Here is a 23722-nt window from a genome sequence, read left to right as displayed (position 1 = left end):
GGTTATATATGGTACATAACACCGTGGAGCTGATTCCTCTGTTTGTATATATTGTGATTTATGTTTATTGTTGTCTGTCTTTGTCCTTTTAAGTGCATTGAATAAATAAAAGTTATGTATTAGCTAATTTTCTACATATGTGATTTACCTCCAAAAAGGAGTTTCTTTCTTTTGTCCTATTCTATTGGATAACTGTTGTGATTTATAATAAGCAAATACCTAGGGGCGACTGGAATGCCTAGGGGCATTCCAGGGCTCTGCTGCAGTTTCCCCCCCCCACTGGTGCAGCATGCCCCTCCCCCTGCCCTGCTGCTGCCGTTGCCGTGTGGAAAGCCGTGCTGGGATCAAGTGGCTGATCCCAGCATCGGCACAGCAGGAGGAGATGTGTCCCCTGCGGGACACAGCAGCGTCAATCATCGAGCGTGGCGTGCAGGACTTGGCTCCGGGTGCGGGTTTACTGTAGCCCATCACCCGGTAGCCTTGGTACAGCGGCGGGTGTTTGGCTCTGCCTCCAATAGGAGGTAGACGCGGCTCGCTGCGTCATAGCCCTGCCCATTCGCGGCATCTTGTATCAGACTCCGCTGAGCGGGAAAAGGCAGTACGGCGGCGGAGAGGAAGGAGTGAGGACCTCCTGAAGAGAGCATCGCGGCAAGAGTTCCGGCGGAAGAGGCCAGAAGACGCCGTGATCAAGAAGGAAGACAGGTGCGCCGGCTGGAAGAAGCAAAGAAAAGGCAGTGCCGCTGGCCAGAACGGGCCAGCGGACGAAGAATGCGGCTGAGGACCAGAGAGGACTGCGGGGGTGGAAAGTAAAAGAGCCAACGAAGCTCCTCCCCGCAGCCTCTTCCAGTGGAGCAGGTAGGTCCTCCATGAGGCCTACCATATACCCCCTCCCTAGACCACCAGGGTTGTCGGGCACTAGGCCCGTGGGGACACTGTCGGGCAATAGGCCCGTGGGCATATAGGCGGGTGCAAGGCCCGGGCTACATAGGGGGCATTAGGCCCTAGAGAGAGTTATTGCCCTATTAGGTGTAAGTGACCTGGGTACTAGGCCCAGGTCACTATTGGAAAAAGTAGGTGGGCACTAGGCCCGTGGCCAAAAGGAGGGCCACCTGTTTTTAGGGGGCACCACTCAAAAATTTGTCTAGGGCACCAAATGGGCTAGGGCCGGGTCTGGATAACATCTCCACTCTTTCTTTTTAAAAGTTTTAGTAAATCTTGGCCAAAACATTTATGTTTCACAAAAATCAAAAATTAAGTGCAAAAACATAAACTGTCATTTTGGTGACATTAGTAAGACAACCAACAAAGTGATTACAAATTTCACGTACAATGATAAGTGATAATGGAATTTATTGAACCACTTTCCGCGTAATAGATCAGTTAGGTTGCGCTTATTTAGCGCCAACTTTTAGCTACATTAAAAAGGAAAATCTATATCTATTACATTGTAGTCAATATTCCAATGTTAGGAAAAATAAAATGATCGATCACTATTTTTCATACCTATTAACCAGGGATCAGTTCAGAGAAGGTGCAGACATGAGATAGTGGATACTGCTTGTGAGAGCTTACAATCTAGAGGGAGAAGATAATGCTGAGACAATAAAGCTGGGTACACACTGACAATTGATCGGCCAATATATCTGCTGCCCGTTGGCCAGTGTGTACCAGTGATATGTCTGTGAACAACATCGTTCACAGACATATCGCGTCTGCTGTGCTGCAGAGCCGATGGGAGATATATCTCCAGATATATCTGGCCATCGGCACACATGCCGCAGAGGCCGCGGGGAGGGGGGATAACATCCCCCCAACCCATGGGCAGAAGCAGATGATGGCCGTTCAGTGTGTATGAACGACCATCATCTGCAGATATATCTGGAGAGTGTGTACCCAGCATAAGAGCTATTTGGACTTGGAGTGTACAGATGTGTCCACATACATCTATCCTCTGTGCGCTACAAGTCACGCTATACTTAACGCGGAAGCTCTGTGTGACTCGTTAGCGCAGAGTGTCTTTTCGTGCGACTTTTTATCTTAAAATGGGTCTTATTTGCACAGCGATGCGAATAGGACGCACTAGCAGCTTCTGTTGATTAAAATAATATGCGGCATGCCTATGTTCTGTGTGTGACTGCGGGTGTATCTGTATGGGAAACGCTACGTTACAGTGTTAGAGCCGCTGACACTGTAACGTAGCATTTCACATGCAGATGCCTGGAAGAACATGCGAAGTTCCCCGCTCTCTGTTTAGAAAGAAGTACGCCTGTGGGGGTTCGGCACGGTGACCAGACAGAAGTGACCAGCAAACGTTACCCTTCCGGTGGATGTGAATTGCGCTCCAGCCTGGAACGCACACCAGTGTATGGCATAATTTTTAGAGGTTTCCTAAAGGTATTGTACACAAATGTATATATACATGATGTGTACAATGTGTGCTCTGTTGGATAGGATACTATAGAGTTATGTTGTTGGACACAGAAAGGAGACCACACAGGGTTTTCCTAAACCCGCCCCTATTTTGAGGTCACAGGGGACGGGAGATAATTAGGGGTATATAAAGCCTATCAGTGGCTCTGGGAGACACACCTTGATAAAGACTTGGTTCAAAACGCGTTGGTGTGTGTGGGTTCCATACTCTAGATAGGCAGTAATCAGACAGACAATGTCTAGATAGACACCTTATGTTAAGACAGTCAATAGGTCGACAGGGACAAAAGGTTGACAGGGACAAAATGTCGACACACTAAAAGTCGACATGTAAGAAGGACGACAGGTACAAATGTAGACAGGGTCAAAAGGTCGACATCGAAATGGTCTACACATTATTTTTTTTAGTTTTTTAGGTTTAAGCACTTACTGGAGGGTTAGGCACTTACCCCAACAGTTAGGCACCAGGAGGGAGGGTTAGGGTGAAGATTAGGGCTAAAAAAACCAAAAAAAAAATCACGCAGCAACCATTTTTTTGTGTTGACCTTTTGACCATTTGTACCTGTCGACCTTCTTATATGTTGACCTTTTGTCCCTGTTGACCAATTGTCTGTCTAACATCTGATGTCTACCTAGACAGTGTCTATCTAATTACTGTCTATCTCTTATAACACACATCTGTGTCTGCTACTGCTACCTATCGGGGTCCTGGAGAAGTTTACACTGGAGGAAGGTGTTGTTGCCCGGGACTCTTCACTCACACTCTTTTAAGCGCCTTCTCTAAGGCCTGAGGGCCTGATTCTGACCCGCTCGCGAGCGCTGTACGCTCACAAGCGGGTCGATGGTGCCCAAGTGCGCATGCGCACGACGGAGGGAGCTCCGTCGTGCGCATGCGCGAGACCCGGCTTGCTCGAGGTCTCGCACTCGATGGTGAGTGACAGCACTTTGGTGGGCATGCCGGGGGCGTGGCTGCCAGACGGAGGCGTTCCCATGGGAACGCCTACCGTCTGGGTTCGGCCCCACGGACATCACTAGTGATGTCAGTGGGAGTGATTTTGGCTCTGATAGAGCCAAAATCACTCCAGGGCTTGCGGCAACGAGACCCTACCGCAGGGTCTCGTCGCAAGCCCGATGGTCGCGATGGTCTTGACCATCATCATGGACGCTAGCATAAGCGGTGGGTGGTAACCCACAGCTATGCGAGCGTCCAAGAGGCCGCTCCAAGTTGAGGTAGGAGGGCCCTGATTCAGAGTGAGCGCTCTGGTCAGAGCGTCCGGCTCTGAATCAGGCCCTGAGTCGGTACACAGTTTTCAAGCCGTATTATGTGTTTGCGGTATTTAAGAATGAATGTTACTGTATTACGCAATGGGAGGTTTAGGTTTTTAATATTCCTTGGAGGTTACGTATCTCAATATTAGTAAGAGAAAATAAAAGGTTTGTCTTAATGTGTGGTGCACAGGACTGAAAATAGTAATAAAATATATGATTCTTTATTAGGTATGCATTAAAAAAGTTCCAAGAGGAACCTGATCCAGCGAAATAAAGGTTAAAAGATGAAACAAAAAATAATAATTGTGTAACTATTTGTAATAAGTGAAATAAATTCAAAAATAAACCCTGCCGTGTGTTTTATTTCTTTACTGTTAATATTAATAGATATCCATGCTCTGTAAATGGGAATTAACTCTTGCGGAGCTCTGCAATTGATACTAGGGAAGGATAATAATTATATTCGAAATAAGAGGTTCAGTTAGTAAGTGAACCCGCACATCTCCATTCCCATATGTGACCAGAGATAATGGGATAAATACAGTTATTATAATCGATGTGTTAATTGATTTGTTTCTCATGCGTACACTGTACTAATATAATCATTGATGTATAGTACATAGAAACTTATTTGTTAGGTACCAATAATAGTACAAGATCTCATCTATCAGTAAGCAATTATTTATTATTGGTGTCTTGCTATATAATAATGTCTGGTTAATTAAGGGATTTTGCTTTAAGAAGATCTATTATCTAATGTACTGGTGTCTTTATTTCCTTAACATATATCAGCAGTTCCTTAGTGGTATATTACCACCATAATATCTGCCACAGATCTTATTAATGTGACTTATTTGATATTAATAGTTACAGAGAAAATGCAAGAATTGATCTGTATATAATCTACTCAGGCAGTAACGCTAGTATTACTAGCAGAAATATTGAAACACTGTTGCCGATTGCTACTAATTCAAATGAAGTGTGGATACATGGATTCATGCACATTGAAACATTATTGAGCACTATATAAAAAATAATATGTAAGTTTAGACACAGTATAACATACTGTGACTGGACGAGTATTGCGGTTAGGTATTACTATAATTGGTTTATTACACCCAACGGGGACATTGCGTGTGCTATGCAGCCGGATCACAGTATAATAGATTTGTAAAATCATAGTCACCGATTAGATGAGGTTTGATTCTAGAAATGTTATCACTCCCACTGTACCACAGGTGTATCATCTGCACTGTGGCCACAAAGCACCAGGGTGCGTAGTGCTGTTTGAGAGCATTTGGCTGAAGATATTGCTGACAATACTAATGATAATGATGGCTACTATTCAAACCATTATCATTTAAAAATGTTTTTGCAACAATATTACATATATACATTGTTAATATTTTATGATACGTATATGGGCAAACAGATAACAAATTTAGATGTTCTACAAATGGATTAAAGCTACTGGACAACATTTAGGAAAATAACATTAGGTCAGTGGAGGAGAAATTGGCTGTGAGCAATCCAAATGGGCACATAAATAAAATTAATTTCCCCCCTGCTTGGCTGGCAGCACTGCTGTCCCCAAAACATAATAGATGAGCAGACATAGAGGCCTCCTAGTGAACACATAATATAGATATAATCAGATATGGTGCCAAGGTATATTGAACGTGCAGCCACTTCTTCTTTTGTACAAAAACAAGCCCATTAATTACCTGCACAATGGCAGCACCTCCAGTACGCTGTAATAGAATGATATAAAACTTCCAAGCCTAATGCACCATTATATTTTCTGTTCAAACTTGCTCAGAACCCTCCACTATTGAAAACATTTTTGAAGTGCAGAGTGCAGCATCTGGGTGCCTAGAAACTCTGTTGTGACTCTGAAAGTCAATAAAACAACAGAGACCAACTAGATTATGAGTCTAATGTAGAAATGGACACATTGAACTTTTTAAGAGAATTATATTTCCATGTCTGATTATTCCTTCTCTGCTGAGTCTCATTAATGTGTGAGATGAACCTAGGTTTAAGTGACGCTGAACCATTTTCTGGATGCAGTCACCTTTGTCATGAAACCTTTCTAACAGGACACACCTGCATTTTCAATCTTCCAGAAAGCTGAGAGCATCGGCTACTTCAAAGCCATTAGCATGATGCCTTTGGGTGTATTAATATAACGTACTGTGCTTCTTGTTTTCTAAACAAAAAGTAAACAAAGAACATTTTTGGTTTCTCCAGCAGTCGTGTTACTTATTTTCACAAGTGGCACTGTGGAACTAAAGGGCTGATTCTGTATCAAATGCTGCCACCTTCCTGTGTGTATCTTTTGCCGGTATAGTGGGTCAACTTTATGCTAACACTGCTACAAGTCCTTCACTAGAGTACACCCATGTGTTCGCGTTTGCAAGGACTAAGGTGGCTACTCTGAGCACCTTTTATTTTGTAATATCGGTTGGTCGCCTTTAGACGCTACCATCGGTCACACCATCGAAACTTGCACCAGCCCCATGCTAGGTGCAGATTCTCCGGCATAGTATGGCCTCCAATGTGAGCAATTAAGTGTCTGCGTATGCAACAAGATCCACAACACGCCCATAATATGACCGTTAGACGGACCATCACTGTGCATCTGAAGGGACGCCCAGCACATTTCCAAGACAAGGATACTGTGTGTCTTAATCGCAACTGTGCCTTTGTGTGTACACACCACGGGATGCTTGCAATGTGTGGCTTTTTAATGACTTAGTGGCATGCGCAGCTGAAAATTATCAACGATTTACGTGAATATCAGCATTGCGTGCGACTCAGTATCAGGTCCTATATGCAATGTTATAATACAGCCATATAGAAGGATATCAAAGGTCGATGAATCAAAAAAGATATATCTCCTGGTCGATGTTTGGATTGATACCAAGGTATGATGTATCAATTTACCAATGATTTTCTTTCCCAGAGATAGCGGTTTATTTACCAGCTTTCTGCTCATTGGAGGCTGTCCTAGCAAGGTGAGACTCTCTGAAAGACTGAGAGAAGTTCTTAGTGTCTTCTGATACGCTTTCCCTGCCGCTCAGATTAGCTCTGAGAAGATAAAGTAGCAGCCCTGCTATAGTTTATATATAAGACAGACAGTGTGTAGTGTATGTACTGAGATTAATATTATTTTTCTATTTCTAGATGCAAATCCATTTATATTGCATTGCTGCTTTCCTCTCATTTCATTATCTAACATCACACCTTGATATACAGATTCTGGCCCTGCATTTCCATCCCATTATTGTGGACCTCCTCCAGTCTTCTTCTATTTCCATTATGTTGTGTCTCTCCACAGTGTAATTACATCACCTTGTTCCCCCATTACTGTGTGTTCATTTAATTCTATATTCACATTCTATCATCCTTTCATCTCACTGCCCACCAGTTCTCCATTTCACATCCCTAGTCCCAATGTTAGGTCTCTTTCCCTATGTGTTTTTGTTGCTTTGTGACTGTCCTCTATCCACCCAGGTGTACTGTATATCCCCAGAAAGCTCTGCAGGAAGATATTTAATTGCCCATGCACAAAATATCGATGCATAGAGAGATCAATGCCATTTCCCCCGATGGTCATCTACCTTATTTGATGTGAATGTACTGATTCTGCATTGATCCAGCAGATCAATCTGAGATCTTCAATCATCCATTCCTATGCACCAAAGCATATTAAAATAATCTGTACATATTAACTTTAAGGGCACCCCAGGGCAAAAACTTCACTCAAATAACTGAAATTACTCTCTAGCAGCCCCATGGGAGTCAGAAATAGATTCGACCTTAGGTAACAAACAGCATTTATTTAACTTTAGCACCCAATAATTGAAAATTGGTAGCAAACCAAATCCATACACAGCAGGTATCACCTTATGTAGAGTGCTGGGAATGCTGGTTTAGTCACACTACGCTAGATAGTCCCCATGATGTTACTACAGCGGGTTCCTACTGACCCTGCCATGCTAAACAAAGCAAACATTTGTGAGGACCAGATGTTGTGGGGAACACTGCATGTTCTCTCCCGCACAGTGGGACACTAGTAGACTTCATTCCTTTAGTCATATAAAGCATTGTGGATAAAAGGACAGTTTAAAGAACCAGTTGTCTTCTCAAAACATACCACAATACATGTGATAAATGTGACTTACTGAGCTTTACACAACTTTTCCCAGGCCTTGTGGAATTTCACAGGATCCTCAGCTTTAGTTGAAGGTTCCAGTTCAGTAGAATCTATATACTAAGGTAAGATGACAAACAATATGACTCATTAATATTATAAAATGCACTATGAACATTTGTAAATGCCAACTGTTACATTGGAAACTGTTTTAAACTCTTTTACTCTGTTGCCTATCCTTAAGGTCGGCAGACGGATCGTGCTGTCACTGCCGGCAATCGTGTGGTCCCCGCAGACCGCACGATATGCCGGCTTCCCCCTCCTTCATCTGAATGGGATCGTACATCGCATCTCAGATCAGATGGTTTTGCAGGAAGACCTGGGGATGCGATGTACGACCCCGTGGGAGCGTGCAGCATGATATCAGGTATCATGACCATACACGGCACAATATAGCACCTATATCGTGTCGATCCGTCGCACTGGCAGGCGAATGCAGGCCTGCCAGTGCGTTTCAAGGCCGTTGCAGGAGCCTGCATAAATTAGCAACTGTGTGGACATAAGTAGCCATAGCACTAGTAGTGTGCGTGGCTGCTAGCAATTTCTGAGTAAGGTCAGGGCTTGTGCAAGTGTGCATATAGATGGGTCCACATACAACTATCTTCCTGGCGCTTTAAACAGCCCTTTGAATCTCGCCAAGGCCGTGGCGTGACTCAGTAGCGCTGAAAGCTTTTCATGTGTCTTTTTACCTTCAAATGCGTTTTATTCACACAACGATGTGAATAGGACGGACAAGCAGCTTCTGATGCTTAAAATGTGTGCAACTGCGGGTGTATCTGCATGCGAAATACTACGTTACAGTGTTATAGCCGCTGACACTGTAACATAGCGTTTCGCATGCAGTTACACCCGCACTCGCGCAGAGAACATAGGCATGCTGCATGTCATTTTAATCAGCAGAAACTGCTTGTGCTATCTACTCTTATTGTGCGAATAAGATGCATTTGAAAGTAAAAACACGCACGAAAAGACATTCGGCGCTACCGAGTCACTCTGAGCTCCCGCGTTATGTGTGGCGCAACTTGTAGCGCACGTAGGATAGATGCATGTGGGCATATTTATATGGGTCCGATGTTATCGATTGTTTCGCAATGTTGCCCTAGTATATGAATGTGAGTAAGGGGAAGTGGGCTTCCTTATGTCAGGCTGCGTTCGCAATGTGAATGCAAACATTTAAATAGCACCACTGATATTAGCAACTGCGGTGCGTGTGTATAAGCAGAATTGCGATCCTTATTGAATCAGGCCCTGAGTTACGTGACTTTGAATCACCTGTAGTTGTGAGCACTTCATTACAGAGCATGCACAGAGCGCAAACATGCATGATCCGCATTCAACATAGCATTGTCCCTTTAGTGAGGAATCCCAATAGCATCTTTTGGCACATGCTAACATGCCATGTGAGTTTAATATTAACTACTTTATGGAAAAGCACACTGAAAAAAATGGCTGCAGTGTAAGAAGCAACATACATAAAATGGAATGGGTATGAAGTCCTAGTGACTGAATAGCCACCAGTTCATATCCCGATGCTGGCAGCCCGAAGGGAGAAGATCCCGGCAGGGCACGCGTGTACCCTATTCCTACCGCTCTCCCCCCTATCCCTCCCTTAGTGGTGCCTAACCCTAACCTCCCCCCCTAGTACCTCACCCTAGCCTCCCCCCGGAGTACCTAACCTTCCTCCTTAGGGGTGCCTATCCCCCCTCAAAATCTGACCTTAACCCCACTATGCTCCCTAAACCTAACCCCCCCAGCTGCTAACACTAAGGTCGCCCCGGACTTACCTCATTCGGTCTGATGTCCTTCGGCTTTCCAGCATCGGGATTAAGATAGGCGTCTGCATTTCGACGCCTATCTTGAGACCCTTGCCGGGATTCGGATGTCCGTATTGAGACCTCTCATAACTACATCCCCATAAAAGCAAGGCACTCACAAAACACTTAAATCAGCTAAGTTACATCTTAAAACTCATACACCAGGTGACTGCAGGCCTTGCTCAGTGCGCAGGGGGTAGTGTGCTTGTAGGCACAAACCGGCAGTCATGCAATACGGAGGTATAAGGAAACATTTGGCTTTTGGTGCTCCATTGTTAGTAACAAGCTTCTACTGTACAAGAACTATTCACCACTATAAGCTAAATACTCGGCAGTCACAGATGTACTTACTGTACAAGCACTGTTAGCTTTTAACTACATGTAAAGTTCTCGAGCACAGTACATTGCCTGAAGATGTAACTGATGTAATTTATATATAGCAATTTATATTAATTTGGAGCAACATGCCTAAAATATACCAAATTTAATTTAGAAATTACCTCTGTGTGTCCCCACACTGTGCCTAACATTCATTAAAGTTTATCAGTGCTCCTCAGTGACTGCAGTAGGATGCTCTGGGTTACATTTCTAGTTAACATCAACCTGTATATATTTGTCTTATTAAAGTTAGTTTTGCTCCTGCTCCTTTCACCTTACCCTGCAGACTATCTCACAGTAGATTCATCAGGGCATGTTAATTAGGATTTGCAATCTTGATCCACTCATTATCAAACATTTTTTAGATGTTTCCCAACATAATTGCAATAAACATCATGGGAATGTATCATTCTTGCAGAACCGGGACAGTTGGGAAAACTGGGTGATAAATACTGTATGTACCTTTATAGGCGGAGAATATGTCTTTAGTCTTGCTCATCAAGGTGCACATGTGCCAAGTGAATTTCATTTATTTGCATAGATGTAAAACTCACTAAAGTGCCAACTTGTGAAGAAAGACCATCAAGGGACAGAACATTGTGACCTGATCACTGGCATTCCTGTATATTTCTCTTTGCAAAGGTAATTTCAGAGTGTTTCACAGCTGCAGTGCAAGATCTCTCTAGGTTGGTTGGGGTAGCTCACAGTAACAGAGCCCTCCTGTACACCACTGAATATTCTTACTCAACTACAGATGTGTCCTCATGCATCTAGCCCAAAACACTACGCAGTGCGCCTTGCCTGGCAAGAGTGAGCCGCCAGGTCCTGTGCTGCTCTGCTAGCGCCGGGTGTCTTTCTTCCCCGAAAATGTGTTTAAATTGCAATGTGACAAGGATGCACCAGCAGACTGTGTTGATTAATTTGATATGCGACATATATCTGTGGGCACATGAGTCTGTATATGAAGCAATACGGAACTTGGAATGAAAACAGCTGCGGCCGCTACATTGTAGCACTTTGTATCAAGGACTCAGTCGCACACAGATAAAATGGGATTCAATCGGGGAACCGGCTGACGTAAGCCCGACAGCTGGCTTCCTGATTGCTTTACCCCGGCGAGGGTTAAATGACAGGCGTCTAAATCTAGATGCTTGTAATTTTTTCGACACCGGGAGACCGGCACCCAGCATCCCGATCGAAGGGATGCCGGGCGCCACGAGCGGACAGCCGTGGGGGGGAGAGTTAGGTTTAGGGCACCCGGGGGGGACTTAGGGTTAGGCACCCCCCGGGAGGGTTAGGGTTAGGCTAGGGGAAGAGGGGGGTTAGGGTTCGGCACCCCCCGGGGGACTTAGGTTTAGGCTAGGGGAAGGGGGGTGAGGTTTAGGTACAGGGGGGGGAGGTTAGGGTTAGGCACAGGGGGGGAGGTTAGGGTTAGGCACCCCTAAGGAGGGTTAGGGTTAGGGGGGTTAGGTTAGATTGTAATTACCTAGGGACGATCAGGATTTCCAGCGCTGTTCGGATCTCTGCATCTGTCGGGCTGACGCTGCCGGGAATCGAACTGCCGGCCATGCGTCAGCCGGTATTTCATACCGAATGCGGATATAATGGTGTCGAATATGAAATTAATCGGTAGAGTCTGCTGGTGTGTCCTAGTCGCATCACAGTGCGACTTAGACGCATGTTCGCTGAATAAAGATGCAAAAAGACGCCCGGCGCTAGCAGAGTCTCAGGTACTTGGCACGCCAAAAGGGGCTTTTTTGTGCAACTACAGCAAAGATGTGTAAGGATACATCTGTACTCATACTGTACACTGGATGATCCTGAGTTGGACGCACAGTGGCGGTTCTTGCATAATGCAACGGCAGCCTGATTTACTATCTAGCTAATGCAAGTTTCCCTTAGGCTGATGAGAGTATCCGCGCAGCTTCAAGCAAGAAGCCGCACCACCCACTGTATTTCCATCTACGGTCACAGCCGTCATTATTAGTATATACAGTCCCATGCTGAGTGCAAGAGATCCTCCTGAAGCAGCTTCCCTTCTCCGTACAAACTACTCAGAATAGCACAGACACTCCATTACACTCCCACAAGACAGAACAGTTCCATGCGGTCACATTGTCGCAGTCCAGTTCCCACCCTGAAACGTTCTTTTCACACAAAGCAAGATCCGCCAAAGATCCATCTGACTCACAATTGGATGGAGGCACGAAAAATGCGTAAATTCGCTTCTGCTCGTACGCTGTATACTAAACTCACTAGTTGCATGCGAGAAAAGAGATAGGTCCGGCTCAGAATCATCCCCATAATATTGAAAAGTATTCTCCTGACTCACATTTCCTAGAACAATGAGCTGCTATAGCGAGTTTCCGTTTCCTAGAATAAATATTCAATCAAGCATCTCATTAACTTATTTTTTCAATCAAAAATAATTTAACCCTCCCCCAGTATAGGCAACTTTTAAGTCAAGGGGCAAAATTTACTGAGCGGCAGGTTCTAAACCCCAGCGGTTTGGTGATGGTTTTGCTATCCACAGATTTACTAAGGCCAAAACTGCTGCAAAACCGCTGTCAAAACAAAATTTATGATAGAATAGAACAGGACTGTCATTTAGAAACCGCTGCCAAACCCCCGGGGTTTAGAACCCGCCTTCAAACAGCCACCAAACCGATGGGGTTTAGAACCTGCAGCTTAGTAAATTTTGCCCAAGGTCTTCATGTGAAGCACCCACTGGGGTTCCAACTGCTGTGAATGATTGAATATTCTCTGTAACTATTATGTATGCACTATACATATTTACTGTTAATAATAGCAATCATAATAATAATCATTATACTGCATCATCTTCACAGATTTGCTCATTTGAAAATAAGAGTTTCTGATGCTTCCCAAGACATTACTTTTAGTAAATGTAATTGTTACTCAATCAGGTAGAACCTTATAGTTCAGCAACCAGAACGTGCAGTGAATACTGTCTGAAAGACCTGAGCACAGGAAAGGCAGCGCTTACCATTAAATTCAGCTTGTGATTAATGGCCAGAGCAGAGTGTTCTAGAGCCTTGAAGACGGATGCGTAGCAGTCACTCAGTTTTGTATACTTTCCAACCAGTGCAATTGAGCAGGTCTGCTGTAATCTTTCATATCTGATGGAAATGGTTACAATTACCACACAATGTATTGTATACCTCATCATATAATATTACAAATAACAGGATATTGTAAAGCTGGGTACACACTAGACGATATATAGGACGAATTGTCATTTTGAGCCGAACTGGAATGACATATCGTCCACATCGTCTAATGTGTACGCACTTTTGCGTCCTCCCGTGCATAGTTCCTCACATCTTCTCATCTGCTGTATTGCACGGCAGATGAAAAGACATCTTTAACGATTTTGAGCAAGTTGTGAAGTGTGTATGCTCAACCGGAAGATGGCCGTATAGTGTTGACAGGGGTAACGAATAATCATATGCGATGCAACTATACAATATATTGTGCAGTCGTTTCGAGGTTTGCTTAGTGTGTACGCACTATGGGCCTGATTCAGCATCAGACGAAATGCCGATATTTACGCAGATCGAGTGATTATTTGCAATTGCGCATGCATGCAAGTCACACTGTGCATTTGTCGTGATTGCATTACGATTACGTGCGCACAGAGGATCCCTTTACAAAGTAAATGACATGTAGTCAGCGTTTGGAGGAGGTAACGGGGGGAGGGGTTAGGTAAACACAGGCAGGTCTGACCGTTTGATCCTCTCTCAGTGAGGTGGAAATATTTCTTCACAAGCTGTCTTTCTATTCCGGCACCATATATTATTATATTTAATGCAGATGTCATTAATCGTTTGATGCCACTATGGGGCAAAAAAAGACCTGTAGGGGGAAATGTAATAACCTGCGACTTGTAGCCATCATAGAGATTCCAGCGAGTCTTCCCGATATTTTAAAGTGGCAATCATTTAAAAGGCATAACTAACCTGGTTTTGCCTTTTAAAAGGTTGCCACTTTAAAACATTGGACCAATGGCGGAACTAGCGTCGGTGCACCCGGTGCCTTGCACCGGGGCCCATAGCCGTCTGCATCCAACAGTGCCATGCACCCGCCGCCAGTGTCTCCCGGGACCCACAGTATGGAGCCGCTGCCATTGCCTGAAGTTCGGATCCCGGACGGAAGTTCGGGTCCCTCCCGGCTTCTTTCCATTCATACCAACCATAGTGCGGCTGCGCTGGCTGATGTTCTTGGTGCCTTCTGTGGATGGAAGGAGCTGGAAGATCAGAGGAGCAGAGGCAGCCATTTCCCTGCGCTGCAGCAGGACTAGGTAGGCACACACAAAAAAAAAAGGAGAGCTATGGTGTTAACTCTTTCTTTGAAGTCTATAGGGTCCACAGGGAGACAATGGGGTGTAGGTAGGACTTGGAGGACCGGACACCAACAGCAAAGCTTTTCAATCCCAAGATGCTCTGGTCCTTCCCCCTATACTCCGTCCACAGCCTGAGGGCAACTCAGTTTTGTTAACAAGCCCCAGGCAGGAGCAGGATAGGAGAGAAGGAAGACTGGTACACTGAAGAATCATACTCTCACACAGAGAAGGAAACAAGTGACCACGAGAAGAAACTCATAGAAGCCAGGTGCGTCAGGGTGGGTGCCCTGTGGACCCTATGGACTTCGAAGAAAGAGGGTTAACAAGGGTAAGTTTTACCATAACTCTCCTTTTCTTCTTCAGGGTCCATAGGGCTCCACAGGGAGACAATGGGGATGTCCCAAAGCAGTTGTTCAAGGGCAGGGATGTTTCCTGAGCTGAGAGGAGAACCCTGCGCCTGCAGGAAGCATCCTGAGAGGCAAATGTATCAAAGGCATAGAACCTAAGAAAGGTGTGGACAGAAGACCATGTAGCCGCCTTGCATAGTTGTTCAGCAGAGGCGCCATGGTGGGCTGCCTACAAGGGACCCACAGAGCGAGTAGAATGAGCAGATACTGTAGCTGCTCAAAGGAAGGCCAGTCTGCGCGTAAGCCTGTGAGATAGTCATGCGAATCCATCTGGCCAGAGTCTGTATGCTAGCTGGCCATCCCTACTTATGGAATCCATAAAAGATGAAGAGGGAGTCTGATTTCCTGATGGAACTAGAGCGGTCCACCTAGATCTTTAGAGCACGTACCACATCCGGAGAGGCCACACCAGCCGAGAGGTCTGGTAATTGAAAGGTCGAAACCACAATTTCCTCATTAATGTGGAAACGAGAAACTACTTTGGGAAGGAAACCCGGGCGCATTCTAAAGGGGGGTATCCACTTAGCGAATAAACCAGGCGATTACACGATAATGTCGTTATCGTGCAATCGCTTGCAAATCGTGCATGCATCGGGCATGTTTTGGTCGGAAGCGACCAGTGAAGTGCATGCCCGCTGGTCGCTTCCGACATCGCCCGTACATGCTGGTCAACCTGACGATATCGTCAGGATCAGCATGTGCGGGGATGAGGGATGTGCCCGGACTGAACGAGTGAACGTTCCGTCTAGGCACATCACTACATATACAAACGAGAGCACGACAGCAATGTCGTAATCGTGCTCTCGTTTGTATATCTATAAGTGGATACCCGCCTTAAGAACAGCCATGTCCTGATGAAAGATTAAAAAGGGGAAGCGACGTGAAAGCGTCCCTAAATCAGATACCCTACGGGCAGATGCTATAGCCAGAAGAAACAGAGTCTTCGCAGTGAGCCACTTGACATCCACTGATTCCAAGTGTTCGAATGGAGGTTCCTGAAGTGCGTCGAGAACCACTGACAAGTCCCACGGAGCCACGGGAGGGATAAAGGGAGGTTGTATACATAGAACACCCTGCAGGAAGGTGTAAGCATCCGATCGAGGAGCAATTCTGTGCTGGAACCAGATGGACAGAGCAGAGACGTGCACTTTCAGAGATGCTAGGCGGAGTCCAAGATCCAATCCAGCCTGAAGAAAGGCAAGTATTCTAGAAACTTTAAAAACTTGAGGGTCATAACTTTTAGGGGCACACCACTGGAAATATGTATGCCATACCCAGTGATAAATCCTGAGAGAGGCCGGTTTATGAGCTCTGATCATGGTCTGTACCACAGAGCTACAAAATCCCTTAGACCTTAGGAGGGATGTCTCAAGAGTCAGGTGGGCCAGGTCTAGATGATCAGAGTACAAATGGACTATAGTGAATTACACTGAGGCCATATGGGACAGTGATCCAGTGTGGAATTAAGAGCCGTATGATTTGGTCACGAGCTGTTTTATTTTCATTTATTTTTTTCTTATTAATGCATAATATGTTTTATCATTATTATATATTTTTTTACTTTTTGGTAATATATGTGTTTTGTCAACTTTTTATGATCCCCCACTCCCGGAAGTTTATGTATGTGAAAGTTGATTTAGATATTGTTACGATTTGCATGGTAATACATTTATAATTAGTACTCTTGTGTTGTTTACTACAAGCACTGCCCTCTTTCTATATGTGCTTGCTGTTTGGGCATATACATTGTACAGATACATACCTCTGGAGTATCAATGGCGTCTGGGCCAAGCCGGAGCTACCAACAGGACTGTGCCCCCTTCCTGTTGGAATTTCTGAAGAAGAGGAAGAAGGGATATTGGAGGGAAGAGGTACGCCAACTGGAAGGTCCACCTCGCAGATAATGCGTCCACGAAGGCCACGTTGGGGTGCCTTGTCCTGGCTCCATACACTGAAAGCTTGTGGTTGTGTCTTAAGGTCATGAGATCTACAAGTGGTAGAGCCCATTTTTCCAGAAGAAGCTGAAAGACTTCTGGATGTAGAGACCACTCTCCTGAATGCAAGTCGTGACGGCTGAGGAAATCCGCTTCCCAATTGAGAATTACTGGGATGAACACTGCGGAGATGGCGTTCGGTCCATGTGAGACTGCGGAACAATTCAGCCATTGCTGCCCGACTTCGAGTGCCTCCTTGGTGATTGAGGTAGGCCACTGCTGTGGCTTTTTCAGACTGTACTTGTACTGGCCTGCTCTGAATATCCTGAGCCAGAGTGAGAGCTCTGTAGATGGCTCGGAGTTCTAGGACACTGATTGGTAAGACTGCCTCGGGTGGAGCGTGGTTAGGAGTACCCAGTCCAGGATCCAAAAGGGGCATCCCTTGTTCAAGTGGGGCGTCTGTAGCCACCAGGTTAGTTACAAGCGAACCTACGGGGAGAGGCTCTCAATCTGGGATCTGAGCAGATGAGGCAGCCCGTTCCACCTGGAGAGGATCAGGTGTTGTAGGGGCCTGGAGTGAAACTGAGCGAACTCCACCATGACACCATGGATCCCAAGGTCTGCATTGCAGAGTGAATTGACACTCGGCGACTGTGTAGTAGTCTGCGCACCCGGTGCTGTAATACCGAGATTTTTTCAGGGCCTTGCGTGGGTCAGATCGTGAACCTGTGCAAAAGAACTGCTGGGGGGGTCGTCTCAGGAAGGATAGGGCATATCCGTGGGAGACCACTTCTCTTACCCAGGCTGAAGGCTTGTCCTCAGATTGCTAGATGGACATCTAGTAGCCCGTTTGGTCCTAGGCTTGGAAGCCTTAGTTGATGCTTGATACCTTGAAAAGGACTTTAGCTTTTCCTTGAGGACGAAAGGACGCCGTCCGAGGCTTCGCAGAAACGCGTTAAGCTGTGGCGGTGACGATCGTTGGTGTACAGAGGACCTGGGAGTTTTGCTTGGTGGACTGGGATATCCGGAGCCTGTGTTCCATTTTAACATCTTGAGACATCTGGTCTACTGTGCGCCATCGTGGATATTTGCTACATGTCTTTTTTTCACTTTTTTCTTGTAAGTACAATATATGTAATTAAAACTTGCTTTTAAAGGATAATTTGCACTATATTTCTTGCCTTTTATATTTTTCATATACGCTATGAGAACAAGGGGATGCAAGTGTTTTAAAGATGTCCATGGATTGAACCTCATGGTCGCTGCCTGACATTGATGGGATTTACTATATGCCTCTTATTCATCTTGGTTTGTAAGTGCAACAAATTTAGCACTAATTGTTCTAAATAAGGATTAATGTGCCGTTCTCTGTGTTTCTGTACCCTATTATAGATACCAACATTGGTATATGATTTTGGGGTGAATATATATTCTTGCAAACTTATTCTCCTGGAATAAACAGAGAAGGGTGATTATTATACATTTCTGTGTGTGCCCACACCGGATTTGCATGTTTATGTAAATGTGTCTATTGAGAAGCGCTTTTTCTTGGGTGTATCTTTTTGTGTAGAGGGCAGGAACACCGTCTTGGAAGCTGCCAAGGTAGGCACAATTTTGTCAAATTCTGGGCCAAACAGGATATCACCTGAATAAGGCAGAGACTACAAAGCCTTTTTGAGTCCGCATCTGCCTTCCATGAGCGGAGCCAAACAATACGGCGGGCTACTACAGAAGTGTCAGATGCCTTGAAGGCTAGGAGAGCCGTATCCATAGCTGCTTCACCCAAATAGGAGGCTGCAACTCTAATATGAGATATGTAGGACAGCTGTTCCCTCGAAGCATCAGAAGGAAATGTCTCTTCTAGGGCATTTGCCCAACTCTCATTGGCCTTAGCCATGCAGGCCGTAGCCCTAGCAGGACGAGTAATAGCTCCTGTAAAAGAGTATATAGATTTTAGACAAGCTTCCAGCCTTCTATCTGTAGTCTCCTTCAAGGAGGTTGCAGTATGGATAGGTAAGGTAGCATTTTTGACCAGACGTGTCACGTGGGAATCCACTACTGGGGGATCTTAGCATTTAGTGCAATCAGTAGCGGGAAGAGGGTAAAAGAAACTTAAACTTAGGCAGCTGAAATATTTTACTGGGCATATTCTATGCCTCACTCGTGTGATCAGATAGCTGATCAGAGTGAGGAAAGTCTGGTAAAATTACCTTTTGTCGTTTAAAAGATGGCTGTTTAGTCTTAGGAGCAGGTTCTGTCTCTTTTATTTGAAGAATAGATTTTAAAGGTCTTACAAGTGGTATATTCAATTTAGAGGGTTGTTCCTCATCTCCCGAAGGGGAGTCAGAGTGAGAGAGGTCTGCATCTTCTGCCTCACCAGATGATAAATCAGAATCTGATAGCTGGGTGGACTGGGAAGAAAACACAGCACACTTAGTAGGTTTACTAGGTAGGGGTCTCTCTTTTTGCAGCACATGCTGAAAAGCTGTAGAGGTATCCGCCAGACTCTGCCCTGAGGTAGAAAGTATGTCTACCCATGGGGGAGGTAAAGGATTTGCAGGGAGTACCTGCTGTGGCCATCCCATAGGGGGAGCTACTACAGGGACCGTTAGATGGTCTGCAATGTTTGCTAGCACCTGTGAAAATGTAGGCCAGGATGCATCCTGAGGAGAGGACACGGGGGCTGATGGGCCCGGGGCAGTATAACACGATGCACAAAGACCATCCTGAATGATGTCCTCTGAAGTTAAGCCTGCTGAGGACTTCCAAGACACCAGAGTGGAGAAGGCTGCTTGTCAGTCTTGCCTCTGCCAGACATAGCTGCAAGAATAATGTAACACACAATCTGGCACAGTGCAGTGAGCAACTCAGATGTATGTGCAATACGGCACAGTATAGTTGGCAACAGTGATATCTAGTATGTGATAGCCCTCACAAATATATGGAGATGTGAGGTACAATGAACCCCCTATACCTTTAGTATGCCAGGGTTATAGTAGTAGAAAGGGAAAGGTATAAGCCGACAGTCATGTGAAAAAGAAAACAGAATGCAGCGCTAGCATAAGTCACATACAATGCAGAATATACAGTATAACTGTAGTGGCCACTAAAACTACACAGACCATAGTGGCTGGTAAGCTATAGCGCTGTATAACCTGGCCCATGGAAGAGGTATACAGGGAGACCTGGACACCTGAATGCAGAAAATGGCTGCCATGAGTCTCAGAGGGGGCGGAGGGTGAGGGAGGAGCAGCTCAAGGAGCAGCAAGAGAGCAGTGAAATGGCGCCCTGAGCTGGGGTAGGGGGCCTTCTCCCCTATGCTGACTTTAACCACCGGGTCCCCTAGCCTTACATATGCTCTGCTCCAGTACTTGTAATGTCCTGGTGGTCTAGTGGAGTCCCGGACGAACCGGTGTCCACATCAGAGCCTCCAGTCTGTCTCATAAGACCGGAGGTAAGACTGTGCATACACGCGGGTCCCTGTGAGCGGGGATCCACTTTACCTGCCTCTTGAGTCTCGGCCGCAGTCTGGGGAGCCTCGCTAGCTAGGCCCCCCTCAGAGCCCTGCCGAGAGTACCTAGCCGAGGGATGGTGTCACGGTGCCGCATAGGGTGATGGAGCAGCAGTGCAGACGTCCAAAGGACTGTCTCGTGCTGCTGCTCATTAGTAGAATTAATTAAACTAAATTAAATCATAAAAATAAGCTTGGGCTGCTTAATAGCAGCCCCCTGTTAAAATGGTGATCCAGCTCCTGCCGGACACCAACGAAACTGAGTTACCCTCAGGCTGTGGGAGGGGTATAGGGGTAAAAACCGGAGCATCCTGGGATTGAAAAGCTTTGCTGTTGGTGTCCGGTCCTCCAAGTCCTACCTACACCCCATTGTATCCCTGTGGTGCCCTATGGACCCTGAAGAAGAAAAAAAGTTTAACAAAGCTGTTTTTATTTTGCATACTATATGTGCATTATTTAGGATGCTGCTACTGCAGCAGCAGTAACCAGTGCTGCATGATATAGAGACTGTCTAGTCCAGGGGTCTTCAACCTTGGCCCTCCAGCTGCTGTGGAACTACACATCCCAGCATGCACTGCCATAGTTTTAGCATGCTGTTACATCAAAAAGGTGGCAGTGCATGCTGGGATGTGTAGTTCCACAGCAGCTGGAGGGCCAAGGTTGAAGACTCCTGGTCTAGTCACTGCACCCTAGAGTTTCAGAATATTTTTCATAGCACCGCTAGGCCAAAATGTTCTTATTGAAAAATTCAGAGAAATATTAAGTAAGCTGTGCTCATGTCATCCTTAGGGTCAGTTATGTGAGGAGACAGGATTCACTTTTGTTTGTCCACAGCACTGGTTTTGCCTATTACTGTACATTTACCATAAATAATTTGATAAATTTATGTTACTGATGTCGCACTGCAGAGAGTACAGCAGCAGAGAGAATATCAGGAGAAGAATGATGTGTTAGTGAAGACAGGGCTGCATGTGACAGGGTCGGACTGGCCCACAAGGGTACAAGGGAAACCGACAGTGTGCCCCTCTGCCTAGGGGCCTGCCCCCCTCCTCTAGGGATCAGGATCCAGACTCTGTCCTTGATTTATACATTATACATATCTGACATTATATTGCACAGGACTATGGTGCATATTCTACAGTGTATTGCTGTTATTATGCTGGTACTTTATCATGCACTAGCAGCATTTATTTTATATATTTATTAAGGGGCCAAGACCATGCACTCGGTAATGGTTAGCCAAGATTCTAAGCATGGGCCCCTACCACTGCATTTCCACTCTGGGCCCTTCATGCCCCAGTCCGACACTGATGTGAGGAGGAGAAATTGGGGTGCAGGGTGCCAGGAATGGGGGGGGGGGAGGCAAAGCATATCCTAGCACCTGGGCCCACCACTCAGTTCCACCACTGCATCGGGCAGAGTTGTCGGAATCTCGGCAATGCCTGCGAGTCGCAGAATCTTACATTTCCCGCTATAGGTCTGTTTTTGCTCCATATTGGGGCATACTTAGTGGCATCAACGATTAATGACATCTGCACTAAATATAATAATATATGATGCTGGAATAGAAAGACAGCTCGGGAAGAAATATTTCCCCCTCTCTGGGAAAGGATAATAGCAGATATGTGAAGGAAGAGTTGTGTGTGACTTGATGCCATTGGGATCATGAAGGTGGTGAAAGGTGTATGATGGCGCTAAATGCATCACTACACCCCTGGCCAAGCACAGCTCCTGAGGTGGGAGGTACTTGGCAATGTGAATTGTGTCATCCTTTACAACCTCAGGGGTCTCACAGATAAACTGTTTATGTGATTATTATAACACTTCTCCGTGCGACCACAAAGCATTTACATGCAATCACCATAGGCCCAGTCTTTTTCTGACACACAAGTGGCTTCCTACCACTGACCTAATGGAGAATTATGCTCAGCAATCTTTTCAGTTCAGTGGACATTTGCAATAGTAATGCCTGCTATAAGGCTTGATGTGACAGAACTTAGGGAAAGAGAAAGGAAAGTGCATAGTATATTATCATATTTGTTTCTGACTTACATTTATTTTAGCCCTATGATCAGGCCAGGCGGCTCCCACACAAAAGAGGAATAACTAATTCCTAATTATTCTGTCATACTTGCAAGCATAAGTGTTCCTGTACTTCATGCTGCCATGTGTATGTGACAAATGGATATTGACTGCCACAAAGGCAAATCTGGCAGCAAATTTCCCTAATGGGAAATATAGGAACGTCCTTGAAAACTCTGGGGACAATTTTAAACCTAGTATAGTCATCAAAGGTGTTTCTCTAGGCCAAAAACATCAGCAAAGCTTTTAGATCAATAGACAGATTAATAAATAGAATTTTAGTCTCAATTATAGTATTAGAATAAAATATTAACTTCAGACACATTGGGAGACATTAAAGAATATTGTTGATAATGGGCCAATGAACGATATTTCATGTTGTGGAGCACACCTCAATCTTCACAAACCAGTGTGACACAAACCTTACATCACAAATTGTTAGAATGGGCATGTAAAAGTGGGTACTAGATGATATTTGCCTGATCCGACAAATCGGGCCAACACATCGTCAAAATCGCCTAGTGTGTACTCACTAGGTCGGGCCATGCACACTCCCGTTTGGTTGTCAGTCGATTCGTCAGGTCGGCCCTAAATGCAGCTCAATCTGACAATGCAACTGACAACCCCAAGCAGCTGGATGCGCCTGGACCCGAAATATCAGGCGAGCACCGGATCAATCGTCTAATGTGTACCGGCCACCCGATATATCGGCCCGTCGCCCGTCCAGTCATCCACTGCATCTCTGGGTAGACACATCGTTTAGTGTGTATCCAGCTTTAGAACTGACCCCACCCCCCCCACTTCAACCTGTTAGCTGAGCTAAAATGCTTTATACAGATGTTAACATATTAATGCTGGTTGGCTCCAGTCCCGCTACATGCCACTGTGTATCCAGTTGAAAATTATATATATATGTTTTTTTTTTAATTCCCACAAACAAATCAAGATTAAAGACTTGTTCCCATGATTTGAGTATACAATTAAGGGCCCAATTCAGAGATGGACGCTATTGCCGCTGTGGTTGCAATTATTTGTGGAGTCGCAGCGGCAATAATGTGAAAATGCTAGTTCCAGCCTTCCCCTTGTGCACTAGCGTGCAACGAACTTTCAAGCCCTGAGACGCACATTATCAATGCCTGTAGATAGTATTACTCCACCAGTGGCACTGAATACTCCACCATCTGCGCATCATTGCATCCACTATTAACCCTTGCACCAGCCTATGGCTGGCGCATTGTCTCCTTCTGAAATTGCCAATATGGCTTCAGTGGCTGCTGCCTGGCATTTGGGAATGCAGCCACGTTCACTGACACTCCTG

General features: G+C 45.3%; 1 protein-coding gene across 4 annotated transcripts in view; it reads right to left on the bottom strand.

Moving 5' to 3' along the window:
- CTPS2 (CTP synthase 2) overlaps positions 1 to 23722 on the bottom strand; it is a 234169-nt gene that overhangs the window by 150251 nt on the left and 60196 nt on the right. For all 4 annotated transcript variants that reach the window (XM_088453684.1, XM_088453685.1, XM_088453687.1 and 1 more), the window contains 2 exons: positions 13115 to 13247; positions 7887 to 7975 (listed from right to left, as the gene is read on the bottom strand). In XM_088453684.1, the coding sequence (XP_088309810.1) occupies positions 7887 to 7975; positions 13115 to 13247 (222 nt within the window). The remainder of the gene's footprint in view (positions 1 to 7886; positions 7976 to 13114; positions 13248 to 23722) is intronic.

This window comes from Taudactylus pleione, unplaced genomic scaffold (assembly GCF_031769625.1).
Source record: "Taudactylus pleione unplaced genomic scaffold, aTauple2 ptg000585l, whole genome shotgun sequence".
NCBI lineage: Eukaryota > Metazoa > Chordata > Amphibia > Anura > Myobatrachidae > Taudactylus > Taudactylus pleione.
Note: the sequence above shows the minus strand (reverse complement) of the source record. Positions and strands in the feature narration are given on the sequence as shown.